The sequence below is a fragment of the Leopardus geoffroyi genome, chromosome D1 (assembly GCF_018350155.1).
Source record: "Leopardus geoffroyi isolate Oge1 chromosome D1, O.geoffroyi_Oge1_pat1.0, whole genome shotgun sequence".
NCBI lineage: Eukaryota > Metazoa > Chordata > Mammalia > Carnivora > Felidae > Leopardus > Leopardus geoffroyi.
This window is the reverse complement of record NC_059329.1, coordinates 115,103,171-115,128,666: the sequence shown is the minus strand read 5'-3', so window position 1 is coordinate 115,128,666 and position 25,496 is coordinate 115,103,171. Positions and strand designations below refer to the sequence as shown.

Below are 25,496 nucleotides of genomic sequence, written 5' to 3'. Positions count from 1 at the left end.
CTTGGCAAGTGGACTGAACCAGCACGGGCGGTGAGAGGCCAAGGCCCCTCTGTGCAGCCCTGGGCTGACACTAGGTCCTACCAGGGGCCTGGGGTCCACAGGTGAGAGGGCCTCCTGGTCCTGCCCCAATCTGGCCAGCGACCGGCAGCAGTGAGGGCTGGGTGGGAGGGGCCTGGCACCGCCCCCCCCTCCCCCCCCAACTACCCCTCCCCACATCGCTCACGAGGCCTGGGTCCCGGGCCCCCTCTACCACCGCTCGAGGACCACAGCAGAAACTGAACAGAAAAGAGGAGTCTGTATTTTGCTTATCAACCGGTCACTCCACTGCTCAGGAAAGCACACGTCCGCTTGGAGCCAGGCCTAGAGCAGGTCGTAGAAGTAATCCAGGCCCTGGCCCAGCTCCCACATGGACACTCCGACGCCCAGCTCCCTGGCCAGCTCCAGCCGCACCTGCACAGACTGCAGGCCCCGGGAAGCGTCAGCCCCTCCTCTCACCCCCCGGCAGCCCCCCACCCCGGCCGCCAGGGAGTAGCAGGTCAGGCCCCGAGCTGACCTCCGCTGCTCACCGAGGGTAAGGGTCGCTGTGGGGGGAGGGGTGCGGTACCGGCGCCCCCACCCCCAGCACAAAGGCGGGCCCGTGAGTACCTTCAGAGTCGGGTAGAAGACGATGTGCCTCCCTCCGCGGCTTCTGCAAAAGGATGAGCCTTCTGCCCCTGCCCACCTCAGCTTCTCCCAACCCCACCCAACGTGGAAGTGCGGGGCCCTCCTCCCTGTCAGCAGAAGCCTCAGGTCCTGCTGGAAACGCCGCCCCACGGGTCCGCTCCTTGGGCCGGATCAGCCCTCGGGGGCAGGGGTCGAGCGCAAGGCCCTGGGGCCCTTGGCCAGCCTGGGCATGCACAGCCCTCACCTAGGGCCTCCTCCGGACACTCACTTCTTGTACTCGAAGAAGTGTTCTGCTGCCTGGCTGTCCCACATGATCCGGGGCCTGTGGTCCTTCAGCATCTGGATGTACCTGCAGGGAACCGGGCACAGGTGTGGGAGTCCTCGAGACAGCCTGACACCGGGAGGGTCACGGTGGCTGAGGCTGTCACAGTCGGGCGAGGACCACATGTGTGCCCCGGACACAAGTACAGGAACACAGCATGGGGCACGGGACACTGCCCCCCGTGAATGTGCACTAGGGGTGGGGGAACGGTCAGTGACGCGACAGATGGCTCCGATCTCAGGAGCCTGTGAGCTCACTGCTCTGGGCTGTGCAGGTGGGAGAGAGACTGCACCAAGGGGCTGGGTGTCCTGACCAGGACTCTTGCTGTGACATCTGCACCACGAGTGTCCAAGTGGACAGAGTGAGGGCACCTGCACTCAGGGTGTGGCCTCTGTAAGGTACACGGAGCAGACCAGGCACGCGACTGCCCTGAGCGCCACAGGAGGTGTGCGGGGCATTCAGGTCAAACCGCAGGCCTCTGAGGAAGAGCGGGGCCTGGGGACAGTCCCCGGAGGTCCCCAGCCCAGCTCTCTGGGGCCAGGAGGCAGGGGCAGTGGTTTCCGTGCCCTTCTGGAGGCCAGGCTGCCCCAGCGTTGCCTTCCTTGCCGTGGACAGGGCTGCCTCACACCCACAGCAGTCCTTTCTGACTACCAGGAGCCAGGGGCTTGAGACTGCGCCCCCCGGCCCCCTAGACGCATGCAGAGGACAGGTGACTTCCCAAGGTGCCGTGGGGCCAGGAGGGCCGGGCCTCCCAGTAGCGGGTTCATGAGTGCCCCCTGGCAGACAAGTGCCGGACAGGAGGGGATGGGTACCTGCTGGCAAGGGGGGCGCCCTGCAAGTCCAACCACCCAACGTTAGCGGATTACCCTTAATTAAAACAAGGTTCTCGGTTTGCTCACATTATTTGCAATTTTTGGTCTGAGGTCTCTGTGAGAATCCAGGACGTGGAGGGCAGAGCATGCAGGGCCAGATGGGAGGGTGTGTGTGGGGGGGTAAAGGACAGGGCATTTGACCCAGGCTGCCCCTGAGTCCCCAGGGTCCCAAGCCAGGGTAGTGGGCAGATGCTGCAGGATGGGCCCTGGCTGGGGGGTGGAGGGCACGGAGGCTGGGGTCGCTCCCCTCTAGGTGACATGATTGGGGGCACACAGGACCCCGTGCTCACCTTAGTGCAGCCCCAGGGACACAGAGAGGCCAGTGGGGAGCAAACCCTGGGGAGGGCACAGTTGGGCACAGACCAGAGCTGGGAGGGGAGGGTCTGAGAGGGAGAGGAGGCAAACGAGGAGGTGGGAGCCAGAGAGAGAAGCAAGCGGGGAAATACTTCAAAAGTGAGGGCGGCAGCATTTCCCCAAACTGACCCAAGTGAGCCCTCAGCCGCACACCGCACGGCTCTGGTTGCAAGAACCGCCCAGACCGGGCGAGCCTGCAGACAGAACGCAGACTGGGGTCGCTGGGGTGGGGGGTGGGGGGGTACTGCCAAGAGGGCCCAAGGGTGCTTTCTGGGGGAGGAAAGTGTGGAATTTGAGGTGCTGGCTGCACAATTTTGAGACAAACACCCCGGCACCCCACCCTCTGAAACGGCAAGTTTATGGAGTGTGGAAACCCCCCCCCCCAAAAAAAGGTACAAGACCTAGCCTAAGGGTTCCAGGAACGTCAGGGAGAGAACACTCCTCACCAGGATGAGGACATTCCTGGGCCTTATGGGGGAGGGGGGGGGGGGGACAGGGACACCCATGGAGACCAACGAGCAGTGGCTCAGAGAAAGGGTCTGACGGAAATGGCAATGAGAGTGCACGTGTGCGGGACCACCACAGAGGGAGGGGGGTGCCTCCCACCCCAAAGGAAACTGGCATGTGGCTTCTCACCTTCACTGGTGGGACCTGAGGTCTCCCTGCACTCAGTGCAGGAGCCCTGCCCCACGAGACCAGAGGCACAGGACGGGCTGGACCGAGTCTAAGCCACCCACTTGTGCCGGACCTGCCCACACCCCAGCCTCGGGAGGGGTCCCTGCCAGCCCAGACCCGACCTCCCATTGGCAAGGGGGCCTGATAAACACGCAGAGGGGGACCCATGTGCCCAGTGGCCTCTCCTTGTGACTGTTCCCACTGCCCACTGCCGCCAGAGTCCCCCGAGCTGCCCCCGCCCCCACTGCCCCGGCAGCTATGTCACTGGGGCTGGGCCCTTGCTGCGTCTTCTCGGGCTAGATGTGGACGGGGTAGGGTCTCCCTGACGCAGGCCCGTGCCATGAGCTGCCCCTCTGTGGGTGACACGAGGACCCTCGCCTGCAGGCCCCACCCACAGGCAGCAGGGCTCCTCCCCAGCTGCCTTTCACGGGCTAGGCCTGGAGGAAAACCTCCAAAGTGAGACAGGCCGACAGCAGAAGACCCCTGGGGAGCCGAGCAGGGACAAAGGCAACTCTAAAGCCAAGCAGGGCACACAAGGAGGCCAGGGCTGAGACACAAGACCAGGGTGCCTGGAGGCAGGACCTAGCAGAAGGAAAGGAAGACACAGACCAAGGCGCGAAGACAGAGAGAAGGCAGAGCCACAGGAAGGCGGCCGTGAGAAGCCACCCAGGGAGGCCGCCGAAGGGAGACCGGGCACAGGACAGCGACACCCACGGAGCAGGCATGCCCACGAGGTTCCCCGACAGCTCCCTGCCCACGGGGCCTCACAGACCTGCTGTCCTCAACTGGGGGGAGCTGGGTGCCCAGCACCGTCGTCTGGGGCTGGCAGGTCACAGGGACTGGCCTCACTGGGAAGCATCCTTCCCCGAGCCCCTGGCACCCTGGCTCTCAAGGAGACTTCCAAGCATGACCCGCCCTTTCCGGACCCAGCTGGCTGTGCTCCAGCTGGGGATCCCCAGGCAGGGGCAGGAGATGGCTCAGCAGGGTGGGGATTGCCGGCCCCGAAGGTACATAACAGGGGCCCATGTGGATTGGTGCCGGGTATCTTGTGGGGCCAGGCTGGGCCTGCCAAGGGAGCAGGACGGCCTCTCAGGAGAGGGGCTTTGCAGGCACGGGGACCCGCAGACGAGCACCTAGACTCGTGCTACCTCCTGGGGCGTTTCACAGCTGCCCAAACTCCCTGAAGTTAGGGAGTGAGCAGGCCATACGGAGGAGCCTGGACACGGTCAGGACAAGGCCCACGTGTGGCCCAGGGATGGCCAACAGAGACTAGTGAGTTGGGAGGGAGGGAAACTCAGGATGTGAAGCAACAGCCACTGCAGACTGGGACCCCCTGAGGTCCCTTTGGCGGGCACAGAACACCAGCCTGGCTGGCAGAGGCCGGGAGACCACATGCCGGGCCTGAGGGGGCTGGCCTCCTGCCCCACCGCGGGGTCCTGGCTCTGTCTGAGGCCGAGCAGATGGTGAGGCGGCCGACCCCCCCACTGCCCTGGAAGAGGCGGAGGACACCTGCCACAAAGGGCCAGGTCTCCGTGCCGGAGCGGCCAAGACAGGGAGGGCACATAATCCTGGAGCAGGCTGCAGGGGCTTCCGTCAGCGCCAAAGCTGGAGAGAGCCTGAGTGACCGTGGGGCTCACCGGCAGCCTACACCTGGCCCGATGTCACTGCACGGTGAGCAGGGCCTGCCACAGCAGGTTCCGCAGGGCGGGGCGGGGGGGAGGGGACGGGACTGGCCAGGGTGGCATCCTGGTGAACTGCATTTCTAGGGTGCTGCTCCTGAGCCCTCCCCTCCCCCCGCAAACAAAGGCATCAGCGTAGAGCCAGCTGAGCTCTTCCGTCTGGCCGGCTGGATCAGAGAGACGCGGCCCTGAGAGGGGCATGTGTGTCAGGCCTTCCTTCCCTGAAGGCCAGGAGGACTGCCCGCAAGAATCAGGCTGTGGGCAGAGGACCCCCACAGGGGCCCAAGGGGTGCTTCACTGTTGGCGTCCCTGTTGGTGTTGCAGGGGTCAGGGGCACTTGGGGGCAGGGGGGCCTCTGCTGGGTGTGGGGAGAAGGCTCACGCCACGTTGGGGCCAGCGTCCATCGCCCCATCTGGGTGTGTCCTCCGTCTGCACCAGGAGCTGCTGTCATTCTACGACTTCCTTCCTGACTGCAGCTCTCACCCTGGGCCTGGCCTGTAGGGGAGGTGACCCCTCTCCAGGCTGGGCTCCCCTCTCCTGGAGGGGGTGCCCCTCCTGATCCCCCTCAGCCCTGCAAGTCCTCCACGGGGCCAGCTCCCTGTGACATGAACCCCAGGGAAGGTGCCGCACCGGGACTCGTGCTCCGCTTGAGACCCCGCTTTGGCAAAGGTCCCCCATCGCTGAGTCTGGCCGCGTTGGGGGGCCTGTGGGGAGTGGCCTCGTGAGGGCTGCGTGCCTGCCCCTCCCCTGCCTTGTCTGGGGTCGAGGCTCCCTCCTTAGAACAGCAGCTCTCTCTGCCCTGGGGAGCCTGTGCCCTGAGGCCCTTTGACCCGCAGCCTGAGGTGGCCCGGGGGATAAGGAGAGTCCCAGGAGCCACCATCAGGATGGCAGAGCCTCTTGCCGGGTCTCAGGGCACCAAGCCGGGCCCCGTTCTACGGCTCGGCAGGAAGGGGCCTGGGGTGGAGAAGAACACAGCCGGGTCCGTGCAGGGGACCCTGGGGCAGCCCTCCACTATGGCCCTCCCCGGAAGCAGACTCGACCCCTCCTCTGCTCTAAGTCCCCAGGCGAGGCAGCGCCTGGTGCCTGGAGGCTGTGGCACCGACCCTCTCTGCTTGCCACAGGCCTCTCACTTCTGTGAGGCCCCTTAGCCCCTCTCTGTGGGGCAAACCCACCAGGTAGGGCCTGTGAGGTGTGTCAGCCGTGGCCCTGCTGAGCGGAAGCTGGGGGCTGGAGCTGCTGTCTGCTCGCGGGATCCTGGGAGGCAGGGGAGGGGGGTGAGCACTCACACCCCTGGGCCGTGTATGCGGGGCTAGCTAGCCTGACACTCCACCTGCCGTTGTGCTGCAGGGCCAAAGTCTAGTGAATAAACAGTAACTCTCCACCCTTCAGGTGGGGACAGAGATGAACAGTGTCCCCCAGATTCCTATGTTGGGGTCCTGACCCCCAGCACCCCAGAATATGGCTGTACATGAAAATGGAGACTTTACGTAGGTGACTGAGGTAATTCGGGGTCACCGGGGTGGGCCCTGATGCCAGGTGACGGGGATCTTTAGGAGAAGTGGGGATCAGGACACAGACACGAGCAGAGGCTTGACACCGTGAGGACACTGGGAGAGGACAGCCATCCACACCCAAGGAGAGAGGCCTCTGGAGGCCCCGGCCCGGCCCACGCCTGGACCTGGGGCTCCGGCCTCCAGGACTGGGGGACGGTGGCCATCTGAGGTTCAAGCCCCACGTGTGGTGTGCGCACGGCAGCACAGGTGGCTGAGCGGCACCGCAAGGCTAAGTCCCCTGCCCCCCACAGGCCTGGGCCAGCGGAGCCCAAGGCTGGAGCAGAGGCGGGTGGGGGCGTGGGGGCCCTGCATGATGCCTCCCTCAGCAGCAGGGGGTTCATCCTCTACCCCTGGCTGACCGGTCGGCAGCTCCCTGGAATTCTGGGGCCCGGTGCTGGGAGCCCGAGTTCTGGATGGGGCTCTGCCCACTGCCTCCTTGGGCCAGGCACCCGGTCAAGGCTGTGGGGAAGAGCGGAGACACCAGCAATGCTTCTGGAATTTTCTCAGCAATCCCATGTCAGAGAAGTGCATTAGGGGACCTGACCAGAAGGACAGATAGACAGGAAGGGGGAGCTCTCAGGGAGGGGTGGCCGGGTGCCGAGAAGCCCACTCTGCTGTTGGGAGATGGGGCAACGCCCCAGCGATTGGCCAGGCACCACAGCAGCCCCCCCGGAGCCGGGGAGCTGCTCCTCGGCCTTCTCTCCCCAGCTCCTGCCATTCACGCCACATCCACACCATGTCCATGCCACTTCCCAAGGCCCTTCTCAGCAGAGAGGGGCAGATCCAGGTTTAGGGACACAGAATGTGCCCAATGCCAGGGGCCAGGACAGGGGTGGGCAGCACAGACCCCAGCACCAGCTGTGTACCCAGAGGACACGGTCCTGGCAGGGTGACCACTTCCGAGCGTGGCCGATCTCGGGGTTCGTGGAGGGGCCGTGGAGGGACAGCTGAGGTGAGGGGTGGCTTTGGGCCCTCATGGGCACTGTTCCTTGTCCTGGAGGCCCAGCCCACAGAGCAGGAGGGGCCTAGAGGAAACAGAAGCCCCCCAGCCCACTGGGCAAGTGACTGGGAGCAGCCCCTTCAAATCCACGAGTGCCGTCAAGGGCCAACCAGGCAGCCCCCGTCCCTCCACCAAGGCATAGCGACAGGAGCAGCCACGGGTGGCAGCCCACCCCCCCCCCCCCGTCCCCCGCACCACCTTGGCTGACATGCCGTGTGCCTGATGGTGGCAGCCCAACTGGTGACCCACAGAGGACCCCCCCTGCAAGGACAGCAGGCTGCAACAGGCGTGCACCCAGGTCACAGCGTCTGGACCCGCTCTCCATGGCCGGCTCACACGGTTCCCAGGCACCCGAACAAAGATTGAGAAGATTCAGCGCCAAGGCGCCCAGTGCCCAACAAGGCAAAATTCACAATGTCTGGCGTCCCACCTAGGGGCCCCAGTCTGCAGAGCTCGGGCCAGTCGGGAGCCTGGGAAGGAGAGCCACCAGCTGAGCAGGCCCAGGACGGGCCCGCCTCGGAGTGTGACTGTCACAGCCCAGCCCACACGTGCGAGGTGCAGGACACGCGGAAGAGAAACCCAGTGTGAACTTCAGGATGTGACGGGGAAGCACAGGCTGCAACACCATGGAAGGCGCGACAGAGACACCAGTCAGCGCCTCTGACAAGGCTGACAAACATCCCACAAAAGGGAAAACAAAACGGGTATCGGGGGCAGGAGACAAATCAAGTGACCTCACACATGCTTGAGGGCCCGAAAAAGAAGACAAAGGGACAGAAAAAAACGTTTGAAGAAACCAGCCAAAAATTTTCCAAATTTCACAAAAAGTACAAATACACAGGTCCCAAAAGCTCAATGAAAACCAAGTGCAAAACACATAAAACCCCAGGAAGGCACGTGATAATCAAATCCCACCGGGCGTGGCGGGGGGGGGGGGGGGGGGGGGGGAGGGGGTGGTCTAGCTGGACAGGACAGCTTAGAACCACACCCCTAGCAACAGTATCTTCCAGAAAACCAAGGCAAAACAAAGCTGAAAAGAATTCGATACCAGCCAGGGCACCTGGGTGACAGTCAGTTAAGCGTCTGCCTCTTAATTTCGGCTCAGGTTATGGGTTGGAGCCCTCCGTCGGGCTCTGTGCTAACACCGCGGGGCCTGCTTGGGACTCTTTCTCTACCCCTCCCCTGCTCACGCCCTCTCTCTCTCTCAAAATAAATAAAGTTAAAAAGAAAAACAAAAAAACACCATTAAGGAAAACAACTTTGATACCAACGGACTCGAAAGGCAAGAGACCTCGGGGGCCGTCGGGCAGGAGACGATGCCAAGTGCACGAGCGCCTCTCAGGCCAGGCCCACGTGCCCCTCGCTGTTGGGAGGTGGTCTGCGTGCCCACGGACGGGGGGTGATCTCAAGGCGGGGGTCCCAGCTGCGGTGCTGGGATGGGGCCCCCAAACCAACAGGCTCAGAGGCTCCGCCTACAGGCACCAGGCGTGTGGGGTCAGACTGCCCCAGGCCTTCTCCCTTGCTCTAAGCCACCACCTCCAGGAGACACACAGACCCACCGGAATGAGGGCCAGGGGCGCAGGACAGCACCGGAGGTCACCCACGTAGTGGGGAGCCCTGGGCTCACCTGGTTCCGATGACAGGCTCACGGGCGTCCCTGGAGGCTGTATAGTCCATGCCGTAGAGGTTGAGCCCCAGGAGGATCTTGCTCCGCCACTTGGACTTGGGGTCCAGGACCTGGACGCAGGCTCGAACCCAAGACAATGGTGCATTGGGACCGGGCCTGCAGGGGCGAGAGGGGAGTGGGATTCAGCAGCAGGCAGAGGTGTCAGGCAGGGGCAGGATGGGAAGGAGGGTAGCAGACAGCAGGCCTCCCACAGTGGCTTCCGGCTGGACCCGTGCCGGCACTTGCTACGCCCGGGGCCTCCACGGGGGACAGAAACAGCAGTGGGCAGCACCGTGACATGTCTGCACCGAGGCTCCCTTCGAGGCAGTGACCCCCGCCCATGGGAGCAACTTCTTGGCGATAAGGCAGGTCCGGTGCCAGCGGCCACTGTGCTGGCACAGGTGGACAACCCAGGATGGTGGTCCCATGAGGGCTGCCCACTGCCCTCTCTCACAGGCCCCCAAAACGTGAAGGCTGCCCAATGCAGGGGCAATCGTGGGCTTCGGGTCCTCTGTGACCCTGGAGCCAAAGGCTGACAGCGGCACGGCCCCAAGCACGCCGGCAGGAAGCCAGGCCTTGTCCCTCTGAGTGTCCAGCGTCCAGGCCCCAGAGGAGGCAAGCACCTCTGCGCCAAGCCATGGAGCTCACGGGGTCCCTTGGTGCCCACACTCACTGCTGCGCTGTGGGGTAGTCATAGGTCATAAGGCTGAAGCCATCCAGCACGGGGGCCAGCTGCTCGAACTCCTTGTGAGTGAACATACCCAGCTGGTCAGTCCTGCAGAGAGAAGCATGGCTGCCACTGCCCACCTCTCACAGCCCAGCTGACACCTGAGTCCAACTGAGGACAGAGCCAGCTGCCTGGGGGGGGGGGGGGGGGGGAGAGAAGGGAGAGCTCCCAGACCATGTTGCTTCCACCCTATACCCTGGGAGGGGGGCAGTCACTTTCCCTGCAAGGTAACTTGTCACTCAGTTATAGGACAGCGCCCACAGAGTTCAGGGCCACATTCCCAGAGCAGGGGTGGGCTGGGAAGGTCAGCAGGTTGAGCCCAATGTCGAAAGTCAAGCAAAGGCTCATTTCTCTCTCTGTCCCCGCCCTCCATGCCACGCATCCAAAGGCGCCACGAGATCAGCCCAGCTCCGGGACAGTCCCATTCCCACCGGTGGGCGTGGGTGCCCCAGGTAAGCCGAGAGCCCAGGTGGTCCATCTTCTAGCCCACCGGCTGTGCCCGCAGCAATGCCGGAGACTGCAGCATCCCCAGGAGGACTCTCCACCTGAGACAGGACCCCCCTTCTCAGCCTGCACCCCCAAAACCCTGGTCAAGTGTGTCTGCAGGGACCTCAGTGAGGGTCATCCCTTCCACAGGACTTTGTCTCAAGACCGCCCCACTCCAGCCCAGAGCAAAGCTTCTCCAGCTGCCTTTGGGGGGAGCAGCTAGGACGCCAGGCCCAGGACCCCCAGAGACACGGGGCACCTGCAGGACCTGAAGAGAAGCAGAGCCAGCGGACGATGGCCTCACAGTCCCGACTCTGATGAGCACCGGACACAAAGGGGCACCCTGGGATGCACCTGGAGGCAAATACTTTGCTGGGCAACAACAGCCATGCTCCCCAATGGCCACACTTGGGACAGGCCCCTGAAGTGGACCAGAAGATGCCAGGCCCCAGCAAAAAGAAGACAGGCCACGGGCAGCCATGTGAATATATCGTGTACCCTTCGGGCCTCGGCCTGGAGCACCACAAGAACAGTGGGCGCAGCAGCTTTAGGAAAACGCTTCCCATTTCGAAGGCTCACCTGTCTCGAGGTAGGACGTTCACTTAAGGACCCGTGGACACCTAGGTCCTGCCATTTCTGGATTCAGTGGCTCAGGAGGGAAAGCAGGGCTGTGGGCTGCTGTAGCATGGTCCAGCAGGGGGTGCACCCCTTAGGCCCATGTCTCAGTTGCTGCAGTACCCAAGGGGCTTCTGGGGGGCCTGGCATCTTCCCTGCTCCACTGGGAGAGGGGACCCACCCAGGTGTGCAGGAAGGCCAGCTTGAGGCAGGACCCAGGTGGGCATGAGGCCCAGAGAAGTGAGCTGGCAGAAGGCCCTACCAAACCCGCTTTCGTGCCCGCCACTGCTTGGAGCAGACACTCCTGATGACAGCCACGAGGGACAGGGAGCTATGGGTTTTCAATACTCTGCCCCGATAAGTGCACAGTTTAGGGAGGACTGCTGAGGTCTAGAGCAGACATGACTCCTTGAGCCTCTCCTCCTTTGCTAATTCCAGTGGCTGCCCTGTTAGGGGTGGTTTCTAGAAGCTTCATGGAGTCCATCCCACAGTCTGCCCTCCCCTGTGCCCACCATACCCTTCCTGGGTTATCTAGCTCTTCTGGGCTGGTCCTCCATACGGTCGCCTGCCACAAGCTGGACTCCCACACCCTCCTGGGACGGCCCTGGTCTGCAGATGCTTGTTTCCAAATCACTTTCTTCCCAGCGTGGGCATTCCTCCTTTCTGGAAGGCTGGGCAGCCACACAGGCCCCTTCAGGCTGAGACCCCACAGCTGCCAGCAACGGGGCAGGAGGGCACTGCAGATGAGGGGTGGGCCCAGCAAACCTCGTGCGGCCCTGGCCTCCCTCTCCAGGCTGCCAGATGGCGGACATGCAATGCGCCTCTAGACAGTTTCTCCGGGACACTGACATCACTGGCCTGGATGGGGGGGGTGGCCCACTGTCCCACCTGGGGGTCTATCTTCTGCTCAACCTTCTTCCTGGCAGCTCCCTTCTGTGTGCCTCTAGGGCCTTGTCCCTCCCCCAGGACTCCCAACCCTGTGTCCCTCATTCCCTCCCGCTTCACCCCCATGTGGTGGACACCTCCCTCCTTCATCACCCTGACGGGCTGCCATGTCGGGGGCTGAGCCCCATTGCTGCAGTCACCCCCACCTCTCATGGGGCCAACTGGTCTCTTCTCCAGAAAGGGTCCTGTCCTATCTCCCCAGTTCTCAACCCCCCCATGGCCCTGAGCAAGTAGCCTGACCCTCCACCTCCCTCCCCTGCTGGTATCTTCCTCCAGACACCACAAATCAGCCACCTACCAGCGGTCAACCTCAAGTCCTCCCTCTGACCAGCCCTCCCCAGGCTGACCCTCCCTGGGGTTGGTGCAGGCTCTGTGAATGGCCACTGGCTCCCGCCACCAGCCACGCTGCCCAGCCCCTGAACACCAGCCACAGAGCTGCCCCCATAGTAGCCCTGATGGGGCACCTAACTGGTGACGTGTGGAAGGCGGGGTCACCGTCCACATTCTTGCTGTTGGAGCACGCACACCTGCCCCACCACGGGCCCGGTCACCCAGCCCCTGCCTGCCTCTCGCCTACTCAGCCCTGTGGCTCCTCTTCCACCCGGAGCTGGTGTCTCCACCTGCGCGCGAGGCTGACGAAAAGTTCCAGAGTACCAGGTCTGCTGGAGGCAAGGCTGTGACCTTGAGGGCAGGGCTCAAAGTCAACGTGGCTACCTGAGCCAACAGTCCCAGACATGGCCCACAGCAGGAAAAAGGCACCGCAGACTCCCTCCGGGAGCTGCTGTTCTGTGGGCTGCAGCCAGTCCTCTGCTGAGAATGCCAAGAGGCACCGGGCTTGTCCGTTAGGGCGGCCATCTGCGAGCGTGTGGGGTAAACGCCAACAAGACCAACAAGCTCCTGTGGGGCACCACCAGCCGGAGCCTCGGGGGGGAAAAGGCTGGGCTGGCTCACAGCTGGGACAGCACAGCCCGTGAGCCCATCAGCGCCTAGAACCCCCCACCCTCAGTGCTGACCACACTGGCCACGGTCCCTCCCTCTGGACAGCCCCCCTCAGCCGCCACTGTCCTCTCACGGTGGCTGCAGGATGAGGGGCCGGTCACACACTTTCTGCCTAGGTGCCAGGAGCCCAGGTAAGGTAAGAGTAAGATGCCTGGGCACAGAGGGCACCAGCGGGAAAGCCAGGCCCGGGGGTGGCCCCTCAGGGGGCCCCAGCCCCTTTACCTTCCCACAGTCCAGCACACCCTCTGACACCCTGCCCCACACATGCGTCAGACACTGCCAGGCTCTGGGGAGGGGTGGGGGGATGGGGGCGCTGCAGGACTGGGTAGCACCTGCTCTTAGCCTAAGATGCCCCCAGCCTCTAGGAGCTTACCTTCGCCGATAGCACCTCCTGCACCCATCCCACAGATGGCTCCTGAGCCCAGAGGACAACAGGGTCTCCACTCGGCCAAGTACCTCCCACCCCCAAACCACCCACAGAAACTGGGAGACCCAGGAAATGGGCACCAAGCACCTATAGCCATGCCCACAGGCTCTAGAGAGTCTGCCACTTGGCCTTCCCAGGGCACGAGCTCCTCTTCCAGCCCCAGGTCCAGCTCCAACCTCAGAGTCCCAAGAGCCCACCCCGGGGCCGCCCCATGACACACGTGCACACCCCTCACATATTCACAAACATGCACACACACTCTGCGTGTGGGAGGAAGGACAGACAGGTGGGGCTCTGGCCGGGCTCCCTCCTGGGCTGAGCACTACCCTCCCTGCTCTGTGAGGGAGATGCCGGCCTGTGGGACCCTCCCCACCCACAGTGGGGCCTGGGGACACAGGTGTGAACCCCACTCCCACTGCAGCCCGCCCTGATGGACCAAGGACCCTGAAAGTGTCGGGGGGAAACTCAGATGGCAGGCTGACGCCCAGGAGATGCAAAGGGCGCGGGGTACCACGGCCCTAAACCACGTGCCCAGGCCTCGGGTGGCATGCGCTGGCTGCCAGGGGGCACGAAGGCCAGGCAGGCCTGCCCCCAGGGAACATCTGTCTCAGTTGCTGGAGTGACCCACAGACTCCGGATGAGCGTCAACTGGCACTTCTATGAGCCCGTCAGCCTGTGAACCACGGCGGGACGTCACAGGCCCCAGAGGCCCACCCGTGCTGCTCCCGCTCAACAGCTGGGTGGGCCAGCTGCTTCCTTCCAGGGCAGCAGGTGGGAGCCCAGTGGGTACCTGTGGGCTGAAGGGCTGGGCTGGCAAAGGCCAGACAGAGGCCCCTGTTGGTCCCGCCTGGGCCTTTGTGGTCCCCTCCCCAACAAGGCCCTGCCATTTGACCCTGGGTCTGCCCTCAGTCCTCACCATAGATCTGGAGCCTCTCTGGTGCTCAGCACTGGGTAATACCCTGGGCAGAGGGGCCATGGTTCCAACAACTAGGGCCTGGGCGGCTCTGCCTCCCTGTTCCCTAGGTTCCAGAAGGGCTGCCCTATTGGGCTGGGAAGGGGAACAGTCAGGCTTTGGGAAGGTGCTGTGACCACAGCCCTGACCTCCCAAGGGCACAGCAGGTGTAGACTCGTCCTAAAGCTCTACACTGTGGCAAGACTACACCTGACAATGGGAATATCTATAAGATGCAGCCCCTCAAATTCAGGAACTTCCAGCACCTTCCAACATTTGGGGAAAGGGTAGCGCATGCCCAGGGGGTTGACCTGGGTCCCCGGCCGCAGCGAGCATGGCACTTACCCAGGAGTGACGGCCGGCGGGATGACCAGGATGGCCAGCAGCCGGGCCTGGTGCAGGGCTTCAGCCAGGTGGGTGAGCATGTGGATGAGGCCCCTGCAAAGAACCAGGAGATCAAGAACAGGAAGTCAAGGGGTTTGACCCAGACCCGCTACAGGGCAGGAGCCCCGTCACGGGCACCTTCCGCCCTGGAGGTACGGGCTCCAGAGGCCCTGTGCACTTCACACACTCGAGCACCAGGGCAGCCCAGCAGGCCCCGTGGGGGTCACCTTCCACCCGAAGCGGGCTGATCCCTGGCCTTCCCTGCCCAGGATCACCCTGAGAATGACATGGGGAACAAAGGGCTGTCTGGGCAGCACCCCATCACATCTCCCAGACACACCGTCTGGCCAGGGGGTGACCTGCTGGTGGCCGGGTCGGCCCAGGCCATCAAACACTCAGGACCGGAACACTGAGGGCAGCTCCACCAACCAGGTCTTGTGCTGAGGGGGGAGCCCAGCCCCCTCACGTGGCCACCCTCAGCCTGGAAGACACAGCCGTCTGTCCCAGGCAGGGATGCACCTCCAGTCCTGGGACACACAGGAGGAGCACCTGTGGGTAGGTGTCATGTGGCACTCTCCACTTGTGCCTGGACATGTCTCAGCAGGGAGCGGGCCACCACATGGGGGACAGGGAGGGAGGCGGTGCCATGGGCTCCTCTGGCCCCTAGAGTCACAGCAGGGATGCCCAGTGGAACGGAGACTAGCGCAGCTCCAAGCATCACCTGGAAGCGTCTGTCAGGCACCCCAGTCCCCCTCATGCCACCGACAGGTTCTGGGATGGCCCCATGCTCTGGGCGTTCACTCTGGCCTCCCTGCCAACACTGTGAGAGCACAGTAAGCCCTCCCCCCAGAGGGTCCGGGGCACTCGCACTTTCACCGGCCCCCCGTGTGGCCAGGGCATGGCACCCAGTGCCCGCCTCCAGGCCCCACCAGCATGGCCCTGGTGGTCTTGACGGGAACGGGTGGTCACTGACCGCCAGACCGGGCTCAGTGGGAATGATCCCTGCTACCATGGTGACTCTCCCAGAAGGACACAACTTGAGCTGTGGTCAGGCTCACCCCCGGGGAGCACATGCTTCCATCAGCTCTGCCAACAGCTGTCACGTTGAAGCACAATCACTGTCACTTGCTCTCCTGCTTTCTGGATGGCCCCGGGGCTGCATCTTTGTGGGATGGAAAGGGTGGTCTCGTGCCTCTGGGGCAGCACCCACCAACTGGGAACCTACGGTCACCCCTGTGCCGGGGAACAGGCCTGCCACACCCTGGGAATGCATGGAGGGGACCTGGCCACTCGCTAGGTCTGGGCATCATCCCTGCCTGCTCTACTGGCTCAGGTCACTTGCTCCTCCCCACAGGACTTCTGTGGGACACGGGTGTCACGGAGCTGCTCTGCTACTGTCCCCATCATACACAGGCCATGTGCCCCAGAGCATCTGCCACAATGGCCTTTCCAGGCTGACCTTTGCAGAAGGAAACAGTGCCCTTGGACGCCTAGTCAGAAGCCCCAACGAGGGTGACAGGTGGGGACGGCCTCGTGAAATGTTCCCATCATGCCTCGCCACAGCCAGGCCCATTCCAACCTGGGAGACGGCTCCCAGGTAGCAACGTGCCCACAGCCATCTGCCAGACTGGCTCCTCTCTGCCCTACTCCACCTGGCCCCCTGCCTGCCCTGCCAACCGCCCCCTCATCACATGCCTGCTACATCCTGGCCGTGGCTCAGGTAAACCCCCGCCCCGTGCTGCGAGCCCAGGCAGGAGAAGCTGAATCAGAAGGTGATGGAAGGTCACCTTGGTAGGGCCTCTGCCCTGCAAAGATCACAACAGATCCTTGGGAGGAGAGGTGTGTGTTGGGGGGGGGGGGGGGGGCGTCTGCCAACAGCCAGAGCCCCTTATACGCTGGCCCTGTGCCAGCTCCCGATAAACACAGCAAGTCACTCGACTCAGCTCTTGTCGTCTCCATGCATCGTCCTGCACAAACTGGGCCTCAGGGCCCTCCCAGGGCTAGGGGCTTGCACCCAAGTGGGGTGGGAGTCACAGCTGCCCGGACAGGCCCGCCGCTGCAAAGCTGGGCAGGGAGCCCCAGACACAGGCCAGAGCCAACAACACGCCCTCCCCCTGCACGTGGAGACCAGAGACCGGCTTGGGGACACCATCTCTGAGTGGGCAGAGAAGGGACTGCGGCCGCAGGACAGGAGGGGGGACGCCTTGCGGGGAGCCCTAGCCCAGTGTTCGCTGCTGGGGAAGCAAGGGCGGGGGGCTCAGGTTTTGAGCTGGGACTCCTTCAGGCGGGGAAGTGGGGGGAGGCCGCTTTCGGAACTGCTGGTGGCCGGATGCCAGCCTCTGCCGCCCCCAGCACCACGCAGGCCTCCCCACCGCTCTGCCCCCACATCCCTGACAGAGGCAGGCAGTGGCTGCCGCAGGAGACACTGCACCACTCCCCGGTCACTCGGGTGCCCCTGTGAGGCGCGCAGGCAGTGTCTGTGGGCCTGGGCGGCCAGCTTTCCTCCCAGATGACTCCGCCGCCCGGCCAACCGCTTATCCTTGTCCCCAGGAAGGCTTTGTGGGGCTCAGCAGAGGCGTCTGGGCTGGTGTCACCGCCCAGGCCCCCATCTTCCCATAGGGTACTCTTGGGTGATGTGGATCACGTGGCCTTTACCACCCACACAGGCGTCCAGGCCCTCAGAGCAGCACGGTCAGAGCCAGACGCTGGCCCCTGGCTGTTCTTGAGGTGCTGTCCCTGTCCCCCTATGATGGCCCTCCCTCAGTCCTCCCTCCAGGACACTTGGGGGCCAGGAGAGCACAGAGCCCACTCACGTGTGCTTTTGGCTCAGCAGCTGGCTCCAGACCTCCACCACGAAGCCGTCAAAGTGCTGGCTCTGAAAAGGCACAGGGCAGGTGAATGCGGGTCCGATGACGCTGGTGGGGACGGGTGGGAAGGCAACGCGGAGCCAGCCACCAGCACCCGTGCAGTGAGGTCACGGCAGGCCCAGAAGCCCCTCACAGAAGGAGGCAATGTGGGGGTCCCCATAGGAGCCAGGAGCAGAGGGGCCAGGTGCTCACGTGTCTTGTCCCCTCACATGCCTCCTCCCCAGCCCCAACCCTGGGGACCTGAAGAACCAGCAGGGCGGGCGCCCTCCCAGGAGGGCAGCTGGCCGTCACCCGAGGGAAGCCTTCCTGGCCCAGGCGAAGACCAGGGCAGCAGGCCTCACCCCAGGGGACGTCTGTGGTCAAGGCGAAGACCAGGGCAACCGGCCTCACCTTGGCCACCTGGACGATGGTCTTGCCCAGCTCCTCTACCTCGTCCTCGCTGTCCAAGACACTCCCAAAGTCCTCGTGAGTCCAGTCCTCGAAGAGGAGTCGGGGCACTTGGGGGACAGACCCGCACACAGATGGTGACCCTTCTGTGCTTGGCCCTGCCCCCAGAGCGACCCTTGGCCATCAGAGCAGAGTGAGCACACAGCTAGGCACCCACAAGGCCTGGTGGGGGGGGGGGGGGCAGTAGGCGGTCCTGACCTCTTCCCCCTCACACCCCACGTCTCCGAGTGCCCGGACCCCCAGCTCCTTCAGCAACTCGCTGCCTGGCTCTTGCTGTACCGTCCTCCCCACCGGAACCTCCCCCACCCCTGCCATGGCTCCTCCTGCTCGGCCATCACCTGCTCCTTTGCTCCAATCCCCACACCCTGCTAGTCCCATCTGCACTCTGGGAACACCCTGGCCAGCTGCATGCTCCAGGACGGGTGGGGCTGATGTCATTCTGTCTAGTCCTGCCAGGGACACACACGGTGTGTAGCTGAAGGGCCGGGAGCCCCGCCAACCCAGGCCCACCAGACTTACCTATACGTAAGCCCTTGGCCTGTTTCCTGACTGCCCGCATCCACCCTGTGGGACGGGGAGAGGACAGTCGGTGCAGGGACACAGCCCCTTGCCCGCATGAAGACCCAGCCCACCCCCAAGGAAGAAAACGCCGGGCCCCATGCGACGGGGGTGCAGAAAGGCAGAACCAGGAGAGAATCTGCAGGTCCAGCCCCCTCCTCCTCCCGCTCCTGCCCCCCCTTCCCCCCCTCCTCCCTATGCAGAGCAGTCAGGACGGGTCAGACCCCTGGGCCAGTAGGGGGGGACATCGTGGCATCGGCCCCATCTGGGGAAAAGTGGCCTCCAAGGGGGCTGGGACTGTTTCTCGGAGCTGAGGGGTGCCGGAGGGCCCAGTCCCAGTGCTACCCAGTGTGTCCTTGGGCACTGCCCTCCCAGCATCGAAGAGCGGCTTCGGGGCTCAGATCTCCACAAGCAGCTAACGCACCCTCTCTCCAAACCCGAAAGGGGGACAGTTAAGGGAACTCGGGCGCATGCTCTCGGAAGTGGCTGCCGTGGCTGTCGAGACAGCCACGTCCTCCCAGACACCTCCTCCCTGGACCGGTGTACAAACTGCCGAGGGGAGCAAGGTTGTGGCCGATGCCAGACAGTTGTGACACTGACACACTCAGCTCCACACGCACTTCCAGACACGCAGAATCACATCCTCGTGCTCGCACACACGGACGGGCACTCACACCCTTGTGGGCCCTCAGGACGAGCACAGATGGGCAGCAACGTGAGAACCTTGGTCCACGTCGTGAAGGCCTGTGACTTCGAACATCTCCCGACCGCGCCGCTTAAGCTGCAGCCACACGGGCGAGATCTGCGTGAATTTGCCCCCGAAGACCTTTGCAACATCATAGCCGTGGCTGTTCCACTGGCAGAAAATGGAGAACAGGTGAACAGGCTTGCAGCTGGGGACAGAGGGCCCTTGAGACACCTCTGCAATGGGACACCACAGAACCGCCTGTGCTGTGCAGGACAAGTCCCAGAAAACCCTCGGCATGACTCTCACTTCTTCGGGAGGCCTCTCTCCCACTGCACCTGCACGGCGGTAGCCCAGGGAGGTGAGGACAAAGACCCCAGTGGCCGCCTCGCCCTCGGGACCTCCCCATCCACCCCAGGGCCTGGCTTACTGGAGTGACGTAGCCCAGGACGTCCCCAGCAAAGTGCCTCTCCCGGGCCTTAGGTGAGCAGTAGCTACGATGCTCCAGAACCACATCCTCAGCCCTAAGGTCCGTCACCACCAGACCCCGGTCTTGGACCGGCTTCTCTGAAAACTGAGTCTGAAACAAAAGCGACAGGAGAAGGTGGTCAGGGTCTGTCGTCAGGCAGGACACGGGGCCCTGAGCAGCAGCAGCGGTCTTCTCCCGAGCCAGGCACCACGTCCTGGGGCCAACATGGTGCCGCTGACCAGAGCCCACCGGACAGGCCCACCCTTGGAGGCTCACTCTCCCATCCCAGAAAAATGGCGCCGAGGCACAATGCATCTCACGTCCGATCCGTTCGACCGCTGTGAACATCACAGAACTGCGCCAGGCAAGACGAGAGAGCGCAGGCATGGGAAAAAGCAGAGGACGGGTGAGGGCTGAAATTTGGGCCGGTGGGGGAGGTGGGCACACCCTCAGCCCCAGCACCAGAAGCCGCTCGCTCCCTCCCAGGCCATCCGGCCAGAGCCCCTGGCAGCGCTGGCCAGCTGCCAAGAAGGCCACGGCCCCAGCATCCTGGCTCACAGACCTCCGCATCATAGGCCTTGGCGCATGGCTCCCGTGGGCAGGAAGAAGGCACGGAGGGCCAGCCCCTAACCACGCTTACCTTCTCCGGCAGTGTCTTCGAGGCGGCCTTCTTGGCATCTGACTTTGACAGAGTAGTATGAACAGAGCTGCAGGCCAGAGCGAGCCAGAGCGTGCTGAGGAGAGCCCTCATGGTGGCAGTGTCACAGTGCAGTCCAGTCTCGGGGCCCAGGGGGCTGCAGAGAGAGCAGACCACATGACCACCAGCAGTGGGGCGCCCCCTCTGTCAGACGGAGCACCCAACGGGGCCTGGGTCCTCGTGGCACTGGGCCAGGCACTGGCCTCAGGGCAGAGCCCTACCCTGGGGCAGCCCCAGTGGCCTACCCAGCTTCCAGCACTGTTGCGCCCCTCGTTCCTCTCAGGTGCCCCAGAAAGGGGCCTCCCTACTGCTAGTCAGCCTTCCCCATCGCCTCAGCCACCTAGGAAAATGGTGACTGCCCTCCACCAACCCAAAGAAATTGGGCTACCGGAAGGTTTAAGTGTAAAATGAGAACCACAGAAAGGACTAGAAGAAAATATGTAACTCGGGGCGGAGAAGGCTTTTCCAAGTGTATCCGCAATGATGGAGGTTAGGAAAGAAAATGCCAACAGAATTCATGACGTCAAGACGTGACACTTTCAGAGCACCTGGGTGGCTCAGTCGGTTGGGCGTCTGATTCTTGACCTCAGTTCAGGTCATGATCTCACAGTCAGTTTGTGAGTTCAAGCCCTGCACCAGGCTCTGTGCCGACAGTGTGGAGCCTGCTTGGAATTCTGTCTCTCCTTCTCTCTGCCCCTTCCCCCACGTGCACTCGCTCTTTTTTCAAAATAAATGGATGAATTTTAAGGAAAAAGAATGTGACGCTTTCATTTAGGAAACAAAAAAGAAATTTAAAGCAATAAACCAGAAAAAAAAATTAGAACATACTTCACAACACATTTCTACCCGTTATCTACCCGTAACAAACAAAGAGCTCTTATAAGTCAACGACACTCCAATAAACACCCCATTATAAAAGGAAAATGAAGAGATACATTCATATGTCCTAATGCACAAAAACCCCTAACTCTATAATACACACGTACCTCATACATACGTCCTATCGTAAAGACACCCCGTAAAAAGGAATACCCCAGAATAGAAATACTCTAATACAGATATCCTGTAATAAAAATCCCATAATATAGAAGTACCCCATATTATACATACCCCAAAATACAAAAATACCCTGTACTACAGAGATGCCTTATAATAGACAAGACACCCCGCAACACCCAGAGATGCCCTGTAGTAAGTACACTAAATACTCTGTAATGTGCAGAGGTGCCCTGTAATACAGAGACACCCTGACAGATCCAGAGGTGCCCTGTAATATACGGAGATACTCTGCAATACCCAGAGGTGCCCTGTAATACCTAGAGGTGCCCTGTAATGCCCAAAGGTATCCTGTAATACCCAGAGGTGCCCTGTAGTACCTAGAGATGCCCTGCAATACGCAGAGATACCCTGTAATACAGAGGTGCCCTAAGCCTGAGAAACAGCACCTCAGCTTCACCAGCAATCAAGGGAACAGACACTCAGTGTCGGGGAGGCCTAAAGAGAATGAAGCCAATGGCGTAACCTGGGCAGCAGCAATTCTCCCAAGCTATTCCTGGGAATTCAAGTTGCAAAAATCTTTTTGGATGACAATCTGGTTGTAAATACACTTTCCAACATGTGTTTCCTGTTACAAATTACACTGAGGGACTTCCCCACTTATGTGAAAAATGCACGAGAAGGTTCACTGCCACTCTGTTTAAATGGTAACACACATTTCCCTACACGAGAATACCGACAGACGCTGTGAGGCTTGCAATGCACTGTTGGTGCAAATGCTACAAAACGTAAACACACACACACACACACACACACACACACACACACACACACACACCACAATCCCATCTTTACTGAAAAATTCCTGTGTATGGGGTGCCTGGGTGGCTCAGCCCATTAAGCATCTGACAATTTTGGCTCAGGTCATGATCTCATGGCACTGGGATCGAGTTCCACATCGGGCTCTGCACCTCTCTCAAAAATAAGGTTACGTACACACCATACAGAAAGCACGAAAGGGGACGCTAGAAGGTAAGCGAGCAGGCTATTCGGACTGCTGATCATTCTGATTTTGGCGTCAGCTGCTACTTTCTGGCTTTCCTGCACTGGACTTTCAGGAGCTGTGCGGTTCATTTTCAGGTTCTGCCCCCACTCCCAGCCCCCCGCAATTCTACTTCATGGCAGCGGAGTACCGGGCGGGCCCAGACTGGCTGGGGTCTTTCCCGAGGCTTTAAGGTGTGCAGGTGTCAAGTGTGCCGGTTGACAGACAGCTCCTTCCAGACCAGCTAAGGAGCCACTTGGTGGCAGAGCCAGAGGAGACCCAGCAGGTCCTGGGGAGCCAGCCCAGCTTCCTGCCCAGCAGGCAGGCACGTGGCCTCTCCCTCTGACTATGGGCATCCCTGGGGTCACCAGAGCGCTAGCCAGGCAGGGCGTGCCCTGTCAGGAGCTGGCAAAGTCAGGCCCTCTGCAGCACTCACCTCTTGATCCCCTCCACCCCGTTGACCTCCTGGCCAGGAGCCTGTTTCTACCCCTCCAAAGCCCTCCTCCCTGCTTCACAGAGCAGCACAGCAGCACAACTTTGGGCTGTCCCTTCCCTGGGCAGGTTTCTCCACTGCGGCACCCGATACACCTACAGCATACCTGCGTGGGGCCACCTGGGGTGGCCTGGGGTGAGGAGCCCTGGAGGTCCCTCCCCACGAGGCAGGGAGGCACAGACAGCTGGCCCAAGGGCTTCGCAGGACAGAAGGGACAAAGCCGTGCAGAGGTGCAACAGGGGGCTCTGAAGGGGCTACGGGGAGGGAGACAAAGACCAGGTCACACTGCCATCCTCTGCCCCCTCCCCACCCCCCCAGCAACCCCTCTGCTGGGTGACTTTGTGCTATCAGAATCATCAAGGACAACGGCTCCTGCCGCCCTCCCTTCTGGTGACAACAGCTCGGACTTGGGCTCCCTCAGTCACAGCAGGGGCGGGTGGACAATACTGATCCGGTCAGGCTGAGACTATGGCCGCCAAGCTAGGAGGGGCTGGGGCTAGGAAGCCCAGCCACCATGAGGCCAGAAAGGCACCTGAACCAATGTGCTTCCAGAACACAGGCCTTGCACAAGGGGCTGCAGAGCTGGGGTGGGTTCTACGCATGCAGGGACGCCTGTACCTGCTGGCTGAGCCACAGGGAGTGGGGGGGAGGCCCCCCATTTTTGACCCCAGCCCCTCTGGGTCTGCTCCATGACCTCGGGCTCCTTCTCAGCTCCAGGATAGAGGTCTGGGTCGCTGAGGATGGAAGGGGATGAGAAACCAAGCGGGAGGGTGGTCCTCAAGCAATCCACAGTGGCCCAGGGTGTGCCCCAGCGGCCTTCTCGCCCTCTGTCCACGGCCTGCCACCCCGCCTGCTGCCCACCCACCCAGAGACCCGTCGGCCAGTGACTTGCCCGGCCCCTGACCTGAGGAAAGGGTGGAGATGGGGCCAGTCTGGGGAAGGACGACGGACCCCGCCAGCCTCTGTGCACAGCGGAGGGGGAAGTGGAAGGGGAGCCACACTGAGCTCAAGGCCTGAACTGGCACTGCCACACCATCCTGGCGGCAACGCGAGCAGGCTGCTCACGAGCGCTGGGGACACAGCGTGAGCTACCGTGACACGCGGGGGGCTCAAGCGGCAGCAACGCCCGGCCCCCTGCTGTGCAGCGTGGGCCCGGCCACCCTACCCCACGCCTGCGCCCCCTCGCGTTGGTGTTTCTTCCACACACACCAATGATCTCTGGGAGGCGCGGGTCCCGCAGGGTGCGGTGCGTAGCGACCCCTTCATGTCTGGGTCGCCCACAGGGCCCTTGGGAGGCAGGGGTCTCAGATCTGCGCTAACAACCGACAGCCCCACTATTCCAGGGGCTCCGAGCTCTGGGAGGACTGTCAGCAGCATGTTGACCAAAGGACGGCGAGTCACAGCAGTGACTCTCAGGTGGTTTTTGAGACCCAGGGTAAGAGTCGGCCGCGGCCCCGTGCACGTGTGCACCAGGGGGAAGCCGCTCATCAGAGCTAACCCCGCTCCGTGGCACACGCACAATCCGTCTACTTCATTTTTAAGAAACGGAGATTTAGGGGCGCCTGGGTGGCTCAGTCAGTCACGTGTCTGACACTTGATCTCGGCTCACGTCATGGTCTCAGGGTTCATGAGATCGAGCCCCGCGGCGAGCTCTGCGCTGACAGCGTGGAACGTGGTTGGGATTCTCTCTCTGCCCCTCCCCCTGCTTGTGCTCGGTCTCTCTCAGAATAAACAAACATAAAAAAAAAAAAATTGATTTTACCATCAAGTTGCTCTCACTATTCAGTGGTGTGCAGTTTGAGAACCGCAGACTGGTGGCGCCCCGGGGGGGGGGGGGGGGGGGGGGGCGTGACCTACACGTGGCCGGACCACGAGCCAACTTGCTGGCTTACAGAGTGCTGCTGTTCCCCGGGGCAGGTCATGGCCACACCAGCTGTGGAGCCAACCGCATTCCTGGGCGAGGGCGAGCACGCTCTGGGGAGCGAAGGCCGCGGTGGGACGACCACAGCCCTGGTGACATCTATTGACATCTATGGACCACGTGCTCCGCGTCGGGCTCTGGGACACAGGAACTGGAGTTCACGGCGCTCAGAGATGAAGAGTACGTGGCGCGTGGCCACGGTGCCACCCTAACTCAACAGAGCTACGGACACAGGACGCCACCCGTGGCTCGAGGTCCAGTGCTGCCACCAGCCCCCCGTCGCCGGCTCTGTGGGAAGCGAGGGGCCACGAGCCACCTCCTGCGTGGAAAGTCTACAGCTTTCAAGACACCTGGCTGAGCGAAGAGGGGTCCAGCCAAGTGCGCCCCAACCCAACCCGCACAGGGACACCTGGCCCGCGCTCCGGGGACGGGGCGGCCGCCACCCTCGGTGTCCCCCACCTCAGCCACACCGAGCGTGCTGGTCACACTCGCTGCCTCCAACTCGGGCCCTTACTCTCACGCCCTCGTGCCCAAATCTCACACCTCCACTCGCTCACACACCCGCTCACACCTGCCGTCTCACTCCCGGCCCACACTCACGCCCCCCCACCCGCTCACACCTGCTTTCACCCCCCCCACACCCACCCCTCACACTCGCACCCGCTCTCACACCCATCCACACGCTCACTCCCGCCCCTCACACCTATCCCCCCACACCCACTCTCTCACACCCGCGCTCCCCCGCGCCCCCTGCCCGCACGCGTCCCCGGCGCGCCCACTTCGCGGCGCGGAACTGAGGCCGTGCGAGGAGGAGGAGCGGGCGCCGAGACGCGGGGCGCGGACGCCACCCCAGCCGGCCGCCGCGGGGCTCACCTTCATGTCCCGGAGGCCGGCCGGACCACCCTCGCGCGCGGACGGAAATCGCTCGCAAGCGCCGCCGGAAGTCCCGCCCCAGGACGCTGGCGCGTCGCCGCCGCGCACGGCACGCTGGGCCGGGGGCGG

The 25,496-nt window shown here is 62.7% G+C and overlaps 1 protein-coding gene across 4 annotated transcripts; it reads right to left on the bottom strand.

Moving 5' to 3' along the window:
• Positions 1 to 276: 276 nt before the first annotated feature.
• On the bottom strand, positions 277 to 25,496 carry CHID1 (chitinase domain containing 1). 4 transcript variants are annotated; one of them, XM_045486384.1, is made up of 14 exons: positions 25,368 to 25,447; positions 22,680 to 22,827; positions 19,986 to 20,139; positions 19,307 to 19,456; positions 18,915 to 19,047; positions 18,153 to 18,197; positions 17,577 to 17,683; positions 17,133 to 17,194; positions 14,281 to 14,373; positions 9,458 to 9,559; positions 8,746 to 8,901; positions 932 to 1,012; positions 646 to 688; positions 277 to 459 (listed from the first exon to the last, which is right to left on the bottom strand). In XM_045486384.1, exons 3-14 carry the CDS (start codon positions 20,094 to 20,096, stop codon positions 361 to 363), a joined length of 1,182 nt encoding a protein of 393 aa, XP_045342340.1. In that variant the 5' UTR covers positions 20,097 to 20,139; positions 22,680 to 22,827; positions 25,368 to 25,447; the 3' UTR covers positions 277 to 360. The 4 variants fall into 4 exon arrangements, with proteins under 4 accessions (XP_045342340.1, XP_045342339.1, XP_045342341.1 ...); XM_045486383.1 differs by lacking the exon at positions 25,368 to 25,447 and adding an exon at positions 23,192 to 23,302; XM_045486385.1 differs by lacking the exon at positions 22,680 to 22,827 and having other exon boundaries at positions 25,368 to 25,496.

Excerpts from the sequence above, each read along its gene's own strand:
- CHID1 (XM_045486383.1), bottom strand. The coding sequence starts at position 23,264 with ATGGAGCAGACCCAGAGGGGCTGGGGTCAAAAATGGGGGGCCTCCCCC. Across the intron at positions 19,457-19,985 it reads CGAAGACACTGCCGGAGAAG|ACTCAGTTTTCAGAGAAGCC; the intron begins GTAAGCGTGGTT and ends CTTTTGTTTCAG. Across the intron at positions 17,195-17,576 it reads CCATCGTCCAGGTGGCCAAG|AGCCAGCACTTTGACGGCTT; the intron begins GTGAGGCCGGTT and ends GTGCCTTTTCAG.